This window comes from Teleopsis dalmanni, chromosome 2, assembly GCF_002237135.1.
Source record: "Teleopsis dalmanni isolate 2A chromosome 2, ASM223713v2, whole genome shotgun sequence".
Classification (NCBI taxonomy): domain Eukaryota; kingdom Metazoa; phylum Arthropoda; class Insecta; order Diptera; family Diopsidae; genus Teleopsis; species Teleopsis dalmanni.
In genome coordinates this window covers 43,376,752-43,388,796 of record NC_051847.1, presented here as the reverse complement: position 1 = coordinate 43,388,796, position 12,045 = coordinate 43,376,752, and the positions used below count along the sequence as shown (strand labels likewise).

At 30.7% G+C, this 12,045-nt stretch overlaps 1 protein-coding gene across 1 annotated transcript; it reads right to left on the bottom strand.

The window, feature by feature from the left end:
- Nucleotides 1-7,516: 7,516 nt before the first annotated feature.
- On the bottom strand, nt 7,517-8,068 carry LOC119682959 (heterochromatin protein 1-like). Its single transcript, XM_038096536.1, has one exon. It carries the CDS (start codon nt 8,041-8,043, stop codon nt 7,627-7,629), a length of 417 nt encoding a protein of 138 aa, XP_037952464.1. The 5' UTR covers nt 8,044-8,068; the 3' UTR covers nt 7,517-7,626.
- Nucleotides 8,069-12,045: the final 3,977 nt, after the last annotated feature.

Below are 12,045 nucleotides of genomic sequence, written 5' to 3'. Positions count from 1 at the left end.
TATGACATGTGTGAAATATATTTAGTATACATCAAGTCATTGAACAGACAACATCATACTTTTTCATCGTGTTAAAAATGTCGAATTTTGTATCAGAAAGTGACAATTTGCGGAAAGCATTAATTTTTTGTTTTCATTTGAAGAAAAGTGGTGCAGAGTCGCATCGAATGCTTGTCGAGGCATATGGTGATCATGCTCTATCAAAAGCAACATGCAAAAGATGGTTTCAACGGTTCAGAAATAATGATTTTGATGTGAGAAATGAAGAACGTGGAAGACCGCCAAAAAAGTTTGAAGACGCCGAATTGCAAACGATATTAGATGGAGATGACACTTTGGGTCAAAAGCAAATGGCAGAAATGTTAAATGTTGCACAACAAACAATTTCTGACCGTTTAAAAGCTATGGGAAAGATCCAAAAGTGTGGAAAATGGGTGCCACATGAATTGAATTAAAGACAGATGGAAAACCGAAAAAACACTTGTGAAATTTTGCTTCAAAGACACGAAAGAAAATCGGTTTTGCATCGGATTGTTACTGGCGATGAAAAATGGATTTATTTTAAGAATCCTAAAAGGAAAAAATCATGGGTTAATCCGGGACAACCATCAACATCGACTGCAAAACCAGATCGATTCGGCAAGAAGACAATGCTGTGTGTTTGGTGGGACCAGAAAGGTGTGGTGTACCACGAGCTCCTAAAACCTGGTGAAACCGTCAATGCTGGTCACTATGAACAACAAATGATAAATTTGAACCATGCATTGATCGAGAAACGACCAGAATGGGCCAGAAGACACGGCAAGGTAATTCTGCTCCATGACAATGCACCTGCACACAAAGCAAAACGGCTTCAGGATGCAATCAAAACACTTGGCTGGGAGCTGCTACCCCACCCACCGTATTCACCAGACTTGGCTCCTTCCGACTACCATTTGTTTTCATCGATGGGACACGCATTGGCTGAGCAGCACTTTGATTCCTACGAGGAGGTCGAAAATTGGGTGTCTGGTTGGTTTGCTTTAAAAGACGAACAATTTTTTTGGCGTGGTATCCACAAATTGCCAGAAAGGTGGTCAAAATGTGTAGAAAGCAATGGCCAATACTTTGAATAAAATTTTTTTTAAATTCCTATTTCCCATTTTTCTCAGAATTATGTTTGCAAAGTATGACATTCTATTGAGTTTAGAGTAAATTTTAAGTGCAACTTTGTTATCCAATGTGGTCCCAACTATTAGATATCATGATGACCATATATGTTAGAAAACTTTCTTTTAATCTGTTCTCATTTTAGAATAACTTCTTCTAATAAATCTAGAGATAATTAGAATAAGAAACAACATATTAATATTTTTAGTGGAGTATTATTTAGAATAATTTAACACGTTAAATAATTTTTTAAAAATATTCCAGAATCTAAAATAATTCTGAACATTTTAATAGTAAATCCGAATCAAAAATAAAAAATTTATCTTTTTGCAACATATTTTTCGAAAATTAAAAATTTTTCACACATGGTACAAGACAAAATAATATTTTAAAACTACTTCGAAACATGATGCCGTCAAAAAAATTTTAGTTTTTTGTTAAAGTTTCATGACAAATCTAAATTAAAAATCAAAAATGTAAATTTTCAATATGTATATTGATAAATTAATGGTTAATATTAGTATTCAAACAGAAACATATATGGATGTGCAGCGTTTAGCAAAGCTTCAAACACTACTATTCGTCAACTAGAAATTGCACAAAGCCAGACTCTGAGAAGACTTTTCAATGTACCAAAATACATTAGAACGAATGACCTCAAAATTGATCCCATCACAAAATACAAAAAGGATAGAGCCCTGAATAGAGCCTATTTACCAAAACTGACAGACTTACCAACACCGCGTTATCAAATCTCAGAATAGTTACAGGCTCATCGCGGAGGTATGCAGATCGGAGGTCAATTATTACTTAGTCTGATGCAGTGATAAACAATAATCTAGTCAAGACGCAAAGAGGGGTTTTGAAGAAACCTCGCAGTTAATAGAGAGTTAAAGTGCTCAGGTGCACTGACTCAACTAGCCTCAACATAATAAAAACAATTTTATTTGCACAAACTATTTCAAAAATATTTAAAGAGGTCTCAGTCATATACCAATCCTGGGATATGGCCATTAAAAAACTGATCTGAAATGCGAATTCACAAAGCTCATGGATTCGTTTGTCATGGAAAAAACATTATAAGAATTTTTTTTTGAGATATTCTATTATTGTTTTAAAAAAGTTTATAAAAAAATTTCGTCAAAATCAAAGGTAATGAGGGGAAAGACCCTTTTGCTTGTTTAAGGATTACCCATTTATAAAACTTTTAATTTAAGGAATTTTTTGATCAATTGAATATGACAAGTAGATGAAAATATGTTTCACAAACATGTTATAAAATATTTTCATTATCTTAGATAATGCAAAGCGAACAAAGATATAAAGTAATAACAAATAATGGCTACCAAGAACTAGTAAATTTCATAAATAAAATCAGACAATAAAATTTACAATAAGAAAAAAATTAATATTATCAGCAATTCGAATAGCAAAGAAAAGACAAGAACAAAAATTTAGTTTACTTAATGAAATTATATACGTACTATAAACTAATTAAAAAGAAATTCAAATATTTCCTAACACCACTCGCAACAACGTTGTAAGATTGCCAAATTTCAATAAATTAACTGAATTTTTATTCATGCCTATTCTTTGCTATTCGAATCCGTCTAACTTTTTTTTCGTCATAAAGACGAATTAATTATTAACGTTATCATTATTATGTTGTGATTATAATTTTTAAATTTTTTGGAATATTTAGAAAATTTGTTTAACTTTTAAATCCATATTTTGAACTTTAATTAACAGATTTATCCGCATTCCATGCCAGCTAGGAAGGATTTGAAGTGTTTACAGTTTTTGCTTATTCATATGATGTATGTATGTCGTTCATATACATAATATATGGCATCCATAAAAATACTCCAATAGTTAAAAAAAAGCGGGTGGTCATTAATCATTCAAGTGTCAAAGTTTAGTTGACGAGACCTAATATATACGAATTGAAATTTGCTAAACCGAAGTGAAGCAAAAATAATAAATTCGCATAGAAAGGCAGGTATTTATCTGCAAGCAAATTTTTATTTGATTTTTTCATTTTGTTTCATTCGTTTGGATACTTTTGTACCCTGTCAATTCCAGTTAATCTAATATGCAATACAATATTAATTCGGCCAACAAACAGCTGAAATAAATATTTTGAACTTTTTTAAAATGTATCTTTTAGCACTTAAATTGCTTCGGGATATATGCAATTCATATTGAAAAACAATGCTGACGAGGATTTACGGCACTAAAATTATTTATGAAGTATTTTGTATCGGTGTTCATTTAGGATTAAATGCACAACTATAGTATGTCAGAAATCAATTTACAAAAATATTTAAATTTTATACTATTGAAAGCATATAAAGCACATTGAAATTAATATACAATATAAATAAAATATTTAAAAATCTATGAAAGGAACACATGTCATTAAAACAGATATCCTGACAAAAGTCAGATCACCTTAAATTAACTTAAAAGTAGAAATGCTTTTTGCTATTACAAGTCAACATTGTTACAATTTTAGTAAGATAGTTCTGAGTCTATACTAAGAAATATAAAATACAATTTATAATAGCAGTTGAGGGCCACATCTCAATCAGTCTACAAAAAGTTTATAAAGAATTGAGCCAACCGTTGGCATTAGCACTATTTTGAAATAAGCAAATATTTGAGTGATTATTTGATTTATTTTTTGTGTGTGTGTATCATTTTGAATCCTCTTTATACATAGAATGAGATTTATATATAGATATTATAGAGATTTAAATATAACAGCCAGGCAGCTATAATAGCACTCATTTCCTACCAGGTAACATCCAAACTGTTATGGGAGTGTATTGACAAGTTGAACATACTCGGCTGGAACAATCAGGTGTACTTGATATGGATTCCGGTGCATACTGGCAATGAAATGCCAGACAAACTTGCAGGAAGATAAACTGGTCCAGAGCCTTTCTGTGGTCTTGGCAAAAGAACTCTATCCATTCTTATGATCATTCATGAGAAAGGCCACCAAAGCTATCACAATCGTAAACACTTTTAGGGAGTTACAACCGTTTCAAAGATTGCACAGAACAATCAAAAAATAATTATAACCTGTCACTATAGATTGAATAATCACCTAACGAAATTAGGAATTCAATCCAATTCAGATTGTAGAATTCGCATAGAAAAGAGAGAAAAACTGCATACAATGTGCTTGGGGCACTAGTGCATAGGTGGAAGAAACATCTAAGGATTTACATCATAACAACACATCATAAGGATTGAAGACTAAGAAAGATAGGATCTATACAGTTTTTCATTAAAAAAATCAGACTTGGAGAAACACTCCAATCTAACTAATGGGCATAATAGGTCTTTTAGGTCGCAGTGCACAACCAATTTTCAAATAATAATAATAACAAATAATAATAATAATAACACTGCAGGGTTATTTAGTCCAACCCTTTTGAAACCGCTTAACTAATAAGCAGTTTGCTGTCCAATTTGGACATAATAATGATCAACATACTACGAATCAGTAATTTTTATTTAATTAGATTTATTCTATTATTTTGATCAATATAATATACTACAAATCATTTGTTTTAATTTAATTAGATTTATTCTAGTATTTTATTTTGTTGTCAAAGCCAATTTTTATTTTCATAATGTTCATAACTTGGTGTCTTAGCTTTGAACGTTGGGTTAAGATATCAACATTTCTCAAAAACAACAACAACATTCATATATCACACGAGCACACTTTGCTCGCCATATGAAACTAAAGACAAGCCATGCATTTGCCATGTGCAATATTTTAATACAGAACATTATGAGGAATGAAAATTCGTTTGTGCAAGGTCAGTATTATAATTATTAAAATAATAATTACGTTTGTAAAGCAAGCTGGTATATGGACTTAGTTCAAGGTTGAAAGAAATTAACTTTATAAGCATGTACCAGGTTGCTAAGAAAATCACGCAAGTAATATTCCATACTTGTTATTCGTAAAATGCATACAACTGTGACCGTGCCCACGACTAAGCTGAGCGATATTTAATCGCTACTTTAATGCAGCTTGAGGTATAGGGCTTTATCGTGGGAATTGTATGTATCTACACCTTGCCAAATCTGTATAAAAGCCTAAATTTTGAATAATAAAAAACAATTCAATTCCAGAATTCATTGAATTTAATTGGTTCAAGTGCTTATTACAACTTAAAAGCAAATAGGTTAAAGTGCCTTGTTACTTACGAATATTATTTGGACATACTTAAGTTGGTTCAAGTACCAAATTCAGTATAGGAACTGGGTCAAGTACCGGATTCCTACAGTACTGAATTATTGAAAAGTTACCAAGACTAAAAATTCGTCTATTGTGAACGACTTTTGAAAGTACGTAGAAAATTTCCAGTTAACTATCAACGAATGATTTTGTTAATTATTTGTATTTCGTGTCGTCATTATTCGTAACAAATACGTTAAAAAATATATTTAATTCACAATCATGTAAAAAAAATTTTTCATCAATAATTGCAAAGAATTATTATTCAAAAGAGAATCATTACAAAAGAATTATTATGCATTATTATTCACTTATAACAATGTAATAAGTGTTTTGCACATACAAGTCTAACAAAATCTCCATTTTGTCCAGAGTTGCCATCGAAAGTAGTGCTTATTCTATTTGTTCTTTTGCGACATGCTTACAAAAGAAAAAGCCTAATATAGATTTATATATAGTCCAAAGATAATGTAGTATTTTTGTCTCTTAAATCATCTGTTTTATAGTTAAGATGTAAACAGTACAGCATATACATCTAAGAATTGTTTCTAAAAAAAATGTAACTTTATTTTAGTAAAAAAAAAATTATCAAATCCAATAAAACTATACTGGCTTCTACTGACATAAGTTCTATTGTAACTTCCTGAAGATAAAAGTTTTCTTTTATAATCACTTGCCCTCCAACAACAATTCAGTGAATTTAGTGCAAGTGCATATAAAGAGAAATGTATTGCATGAGAGAGCACTTAAAAATTAGCAAAGATACACATTGTGCATGTCAAGATTCTAATTTATAGTCCATTTTCCGGCGTTTAAGAAGCAATGCAAGAAAAAGTATTCCCAAAAAGAAAAGATTTTAACAAGAAGTACCAAAAGTACAACATTTTAAAACTGCTATTTGTAGCTAAATTATTGAAGTGCTATTGCAGCATATATGGCAGCATTAATTTCACACACACTAACAAACACATGCAATCATTTGCACTAACATATCAGCTATAAGATACAAGATACAAGATACACGATGGCTTGCTTTTAAGCGATCAACACATTTACAATGTTTTAACTTTGAAATGGTTTTTTAAAAGTGCATATTTTATATTTAATTTGTGTATCTCAACGAATTTAAGCTCCTCTTCTGAACTCTGCTTCTTCTTCTGCTCCTACTGCCGCTGTAGATACGAGCATGGCAGCTGCGGCATTTATACTCGTACAACTTTTGCTTTTGTTAAATATGTTAAAAACGTTAAAAATAGTATAAAATATTTAAGAAAATCATTGCCTGCAGAAATGCAGCATTTTAAGTGTTAAATGGATACAAAAGTAGCTGGGCGAAGAGATTCATTGCGTTTTACAGTTTTCAGCATTATTGCAGTCATTAATCACCGCGCCACGCCATATCCACTCTTAGTAGAAATACAAGAAATTTTCAAGAAACAAAAAAAAAATTTTTTAAATTTTTAAAAACTAAATTTATACTTTTTTTTTGACCTTTTTTTGTAGTTAATTTGAAATAATTATTAGTTATAATCGTTAATAACGAAACATTAAAGTAAAATTAATAATGGCATTAGTGAGCTTTTCGAATCGAAAACATCGCGTTCGAACATATGAATAGTTGAAACATTAAATGTAAATATTGCAAATAAGTACCTGAAATAAAGTAACACTACCTTCTGGAGTGTAATAAAATCATGCAAACCGTTCTCTTATATAGTTACATATTACTATCTATCAACCTGACATCTTTCTGAAAGTAGCTTAATTCAATGCTCATAAAACTTCTGATTCAAGAAAAAAGTTATAGCAAAATACTGGTTAAGTTAATTTTGATATGAGGGCTACCTTTTAAGTTTTGCGCCTAACAATGAAAACACTATAGTTAATCAGTGAAAATGGTTTTATTGTTTTTCGAAGTATTCTCCAAGACGAGCAATACAGTCCATCAGCAGTAATGATTAGATTCAAAAATGGATCAATATTCAAAACAAAAATTTACAGACATCAACGCCATATATTGAATTGTTTAGGTAAGAACACGTCGGAATCTCTTAAAATTGCTCTAATGTCTCGTGTTTTGTTTTGTATTTTAAAAGAAACCCTGTATTTCATTTGTGTATTGTTCCTTTAGAAACCCAGCACATGCGGTGTAGACTTTCAATTTTGAGAGAAAAGAGAGAAAGAGTGAAAATCCATGAATGACTCGCAACCAACATTCAGCTTCTTGCCAACATGTTGTGAGTTATTCTTTGAAAATTTAACTTGAATGAAAACTCTGGACTGTGAGCATGCTCAAATTTGGTCGTCAGAATATCTGTAGTTGCTTCCGGGATATTTGCTTTACGCTTTCGGTCACCTGAGCTTAAAGGACCATCAATTGTATCCTTCTGACGAAACGAAGCTCTATCTGAAACCAACTGCATCTCATATTTTTGAATCAAGTCCTTGCAATCCAAATTATTTATTGGCTCCCAAGTGTTATCACCATCACTGAAACCCAGCCATTTTAATTGGTACTCTATTGTACCATTAGAAACGCGTTTTCCACAGATGCTTTCTACAACATACACTTCCTCGGTCACTGCATTCGGAGCAGCTTTCTGACGAGTGCCTCGTGTTCTCTTCGTCTTCATTCTTCAGTATCTATTCTACGAATGAAAAAACGTGCTGGATTTTTCTTAATATTAATAGTATTGCCAGATACGAAATTTGAATTTAGTTCAACATTATAGTGAATTCTAATCAGAGCTTATAACTAGAAACTAGAACTCAATACGTAAAATACTCTTTGCACTAAAATACAACTTAATATTAATACATACGTTAACAAAATATTTATAACTTCTTAATCTATTAAATTGAATAGATATTTTGCAATCCTGATGCATACTATTAATGTATGAATGTAATTGAGCTTAAAATTATTCAACAACATTAGCTGAAATAAATAGTGATTGTTTTTAATTGTTGGGACTTGATTTCTAATACGAAAAAAATCGGACTTTTGCTAAACAAATCGTGTTGTATAAAAATATAATAATAATTGTATTCTATATGATTTAGTTATAGGTATATGTTATAGTATATACTTAAACATGTATATAATTGTATATATTAAAATATAAAATATAATTAATGATTAAACAACATGGTGTTTATAAACATACTTAATGACCTCATCTACAAACTTCATATATTTGAATAAGACCGATATTAATTTTTTTGATTTGAGTTTCTCGATATGGTTTTGCCGAAGCAAAATACGTTGTGTTCGCTATTGGATTGATTTGTGGCTCCACTAACAAAAGATAGTGTTAGTGGTCATATATGTAATAAAAAGTTCGATTGTTTTTTATGTTTGTATAGACCAGTTTCCGCCCTTATATTTTTAAGTTTTTCAACCAAATAAAGATGGAGAACTATGAATTCTATTAACATTATTATTTTTAAATGAAAACATAAGGATAGGTTATTGAAACCTCTTATCTGGAACTTATATGACATAAGTATTACGCCAAGCATAAAAAATCGATTATTATCACTTAGTCAGATGTTGTTTATTTTTCTCACACTAGTAATCATCTTGGCATACTGTTGGAGATTGGACATTATAAATATTGCTAACTACAAGATTACTGTGTACTATATAGGTATTAGTCTCGTTCACAAATACAACAAAGGACTACCAGTAATTGTGTTGACCTAAAGTCTGTGTACATGATGTTTGTGTGTGTGGATGTGTTTATGTTATATTGAAGATAAGGGTACGTAAAAATGCAAAGGTGCAGTAAGTCTGGAAACCAAAACCTTTTTGTTTTTTTTTTGAAAAACAAAGTAAGGTTGAGTTAAAAATTATGGCGGAGCTATCCAGAGTGGCCAGGTATCACATGTCAGTATACAGTAAACAATTTAAGAAACGTCTATGATGACGAGGTAGGCATTGTTGAAATTGCTCTAATGTCTTGGCTTTTATAATATTTTGTATTTTAAAGGAAACAAGTTTCAAAACTTGTTTGAAACAATGTTGTACAATGTCAGTACTAAGGAATAACGCGCCTGCCGGACAAATTGTACTCAAGTAATAAATAAAATTTAACATAAAAGTAAGAAAATAAAATTTAATGATTCGAATTCTACCGTTTTATTTCGCCGTCTAACAGAACCCAAACAAAATATTATCGCGTCATCACATCTGTATAAATTTAATGAGTTCAAATTTTTAGAAATCTTAAGCTAATAACACGTGCATTCTGAGTTATGCATACTATTGATAGAAATAAAACTCCGATCTGGTATCGCCAGCATAACCTAACCTAACTGGTTGACAAAAATTTTATAACCTTTATAGAATTTTACATTATTATTGGGTATATAACTTAACTAATAATTTTTTTTTTAATTAAAATTATTTAAGGGCAATTTATGGATGCGATTCATTCATTGAACCATTTTTTGATTTTTTCGTAAGTTTTGAAGTCCTGGTTTTAAATAGAGCTTTGAATTAACCAGAACGAAAAGTAATCTAATCGAGAACAATCTGGTAAGTCGTGACCATGCGATAGTACTACACATTTAAGGATTCCGATGCATGTTTTACTTATCTTGCGACTTTTACAAAAATGAGACTTTTTTGTTCAATGTATGGATCAAATCTATCAATTGTGGTTGGGAACGTTCTGTAATAATCGTTTCCTTTGGCTTTAACGTAACATACCGCTATTTTCTGATTCCACCAAGTGCACAACAGAACCTCATTTCCATAAATCCTTTGTTGTCATTTTGTTATACATATAAATCGTTTGCCTGGATGAATCCATAATTTTTTGCGTTTAGAGTGGTTGTAATAAACCCATTTTTCATTATCAATCACAATTAAATATAAAAATAGCCATGTTCGGTGTGTTGTAAGTAAAGAATTGCAAGCTATTAAGTGATTTTCAATATTGGCTCAGTCAGTTCATATGATAATCATTCTCCTTCTCTTTGATTACCATATAAATGTTGGGCTTATGGGTTTAATCGACATATAACTATTCCATAAGTTCTTTTTAATTAAGCTGAATATTTCTTAGCAAATGCTTTTAATTCTTCAACTTCGAATTTTTGGCTATCCAAAACGTCCTTAGCCGCTAACATCAAAATCGTCACTTTGGAACCGTTTAAATTCAACAAGTCTGTTGAATTTATGTATGATCGCCATAAATTTCTTAAAGTAGACGAACATTTTCAGCAACTTTTTTCTTTTGATTAAAGCAATAACATAATGCCTTTCGCAAATGCTGTTTTGTTGGTAGGAAATTCGCAATAGACCATATATTGTTTGCACTTCCACAAATGACATATTCTTATATATATACATATATGTAATAATATTAAAATTTGATATGCAGTAAAAACGCAGTCATTGTAAAAATATATTTAGTACAAAATTCATGCCATCTCTTGGAAATTCCAAAAAACTAAGCTATACAGCAAATAAAATAGGTCTGATTTTATTTCAGGACATTGCGACATGTGTTTCATTTTTGTTTACGATTTAGCGGTAATTCAAATGTGCGCTTAGATAGCTTAAGTACAGACAGACACTAAGTTTTTTTAATATTACCTTCAACTTTCTAGTTTATCCCAACAATTTTAATACTTTTACCGTTTTCTTGTATTCTGAATAACCAGGGAAACCTAACAAGAACTCTGCACCCAATTTATGCGAATCTATGTTTTACGGCCAAGGAGTAGGCATCAACCCAAGGCTAAATGCTTATGCTCAGCTTAGATGAAATGTAATTAGATAATGATATAATTTTTTTACGTACAGTTTTTCATATGGATACCTCTAATACAGTGTAACATATTCAATATTTAACTTAATTACCTTATACCAATCATAAGGTAAGGATTGTTCTTAGATTGAGAATACTTATAATATTGAACGTAAAACTTAAATATACAATAGGTGCATTCTTTTAACAAGAATAGGCGTTATTTTTTCTTTCAGAGTTGTAAAAAATAACATTAAGTCTGGTTGAAAAAAGTTGACATCACTTTTAAAATATGTTAAATGCTTTTTTGACATATGTTTTTGGTTGTGTTGTGTACACTACAAACGATAAAAATTCTAAACACTGAAAATTAATTAGTTTAAATAAAAGACTCTGAGAAGATTTTTCAAAGTACCAAAATACATTAGAACGAATGACATCCTCAGGGACCTCAAGATTGATCCTATCACAAAATACATAAAGGATAGAGCCCTGATAGAGCCAAAACTGACAGAATTACCAACACCGCGTTATCAAATCTCAGAATAGTTACAGGCTCCTCGGGGAGGTATGCAGATCGGAGCAATAATCTAGTCAAGGCGCAAAGAGGGGTTTTGAAGAAACCTCGCAGTTAATAGAGAGTAAAAGTGCTCAGGTGCACTGACTCAACTCAACTAGCCTCAACATATATAAAAGAAAACAAAATGAATATATATTTAAATTAGTTTATTTATTTGCTTATTTGCATTTATTAGTAAATTAAATAAATGCTCATATGATTTTAACGGATGACTGAAATTTTGTAACATATTTCCAGTGATCATTCACAATAGACTGGTTTTTGAATTTGGTTGCACTAAAACTTAGACTTAAACC

Bases quoted from the DNA above. Each gene is read 5' to 3' on its own strand.
- LOC119682959 (XM_038096536.1), bottom strand. From the start codon at position 8,043: ATGAAGACGAAGAGAACACGAGGCACTCGTCAGAAAGCTGCTCCGAAT.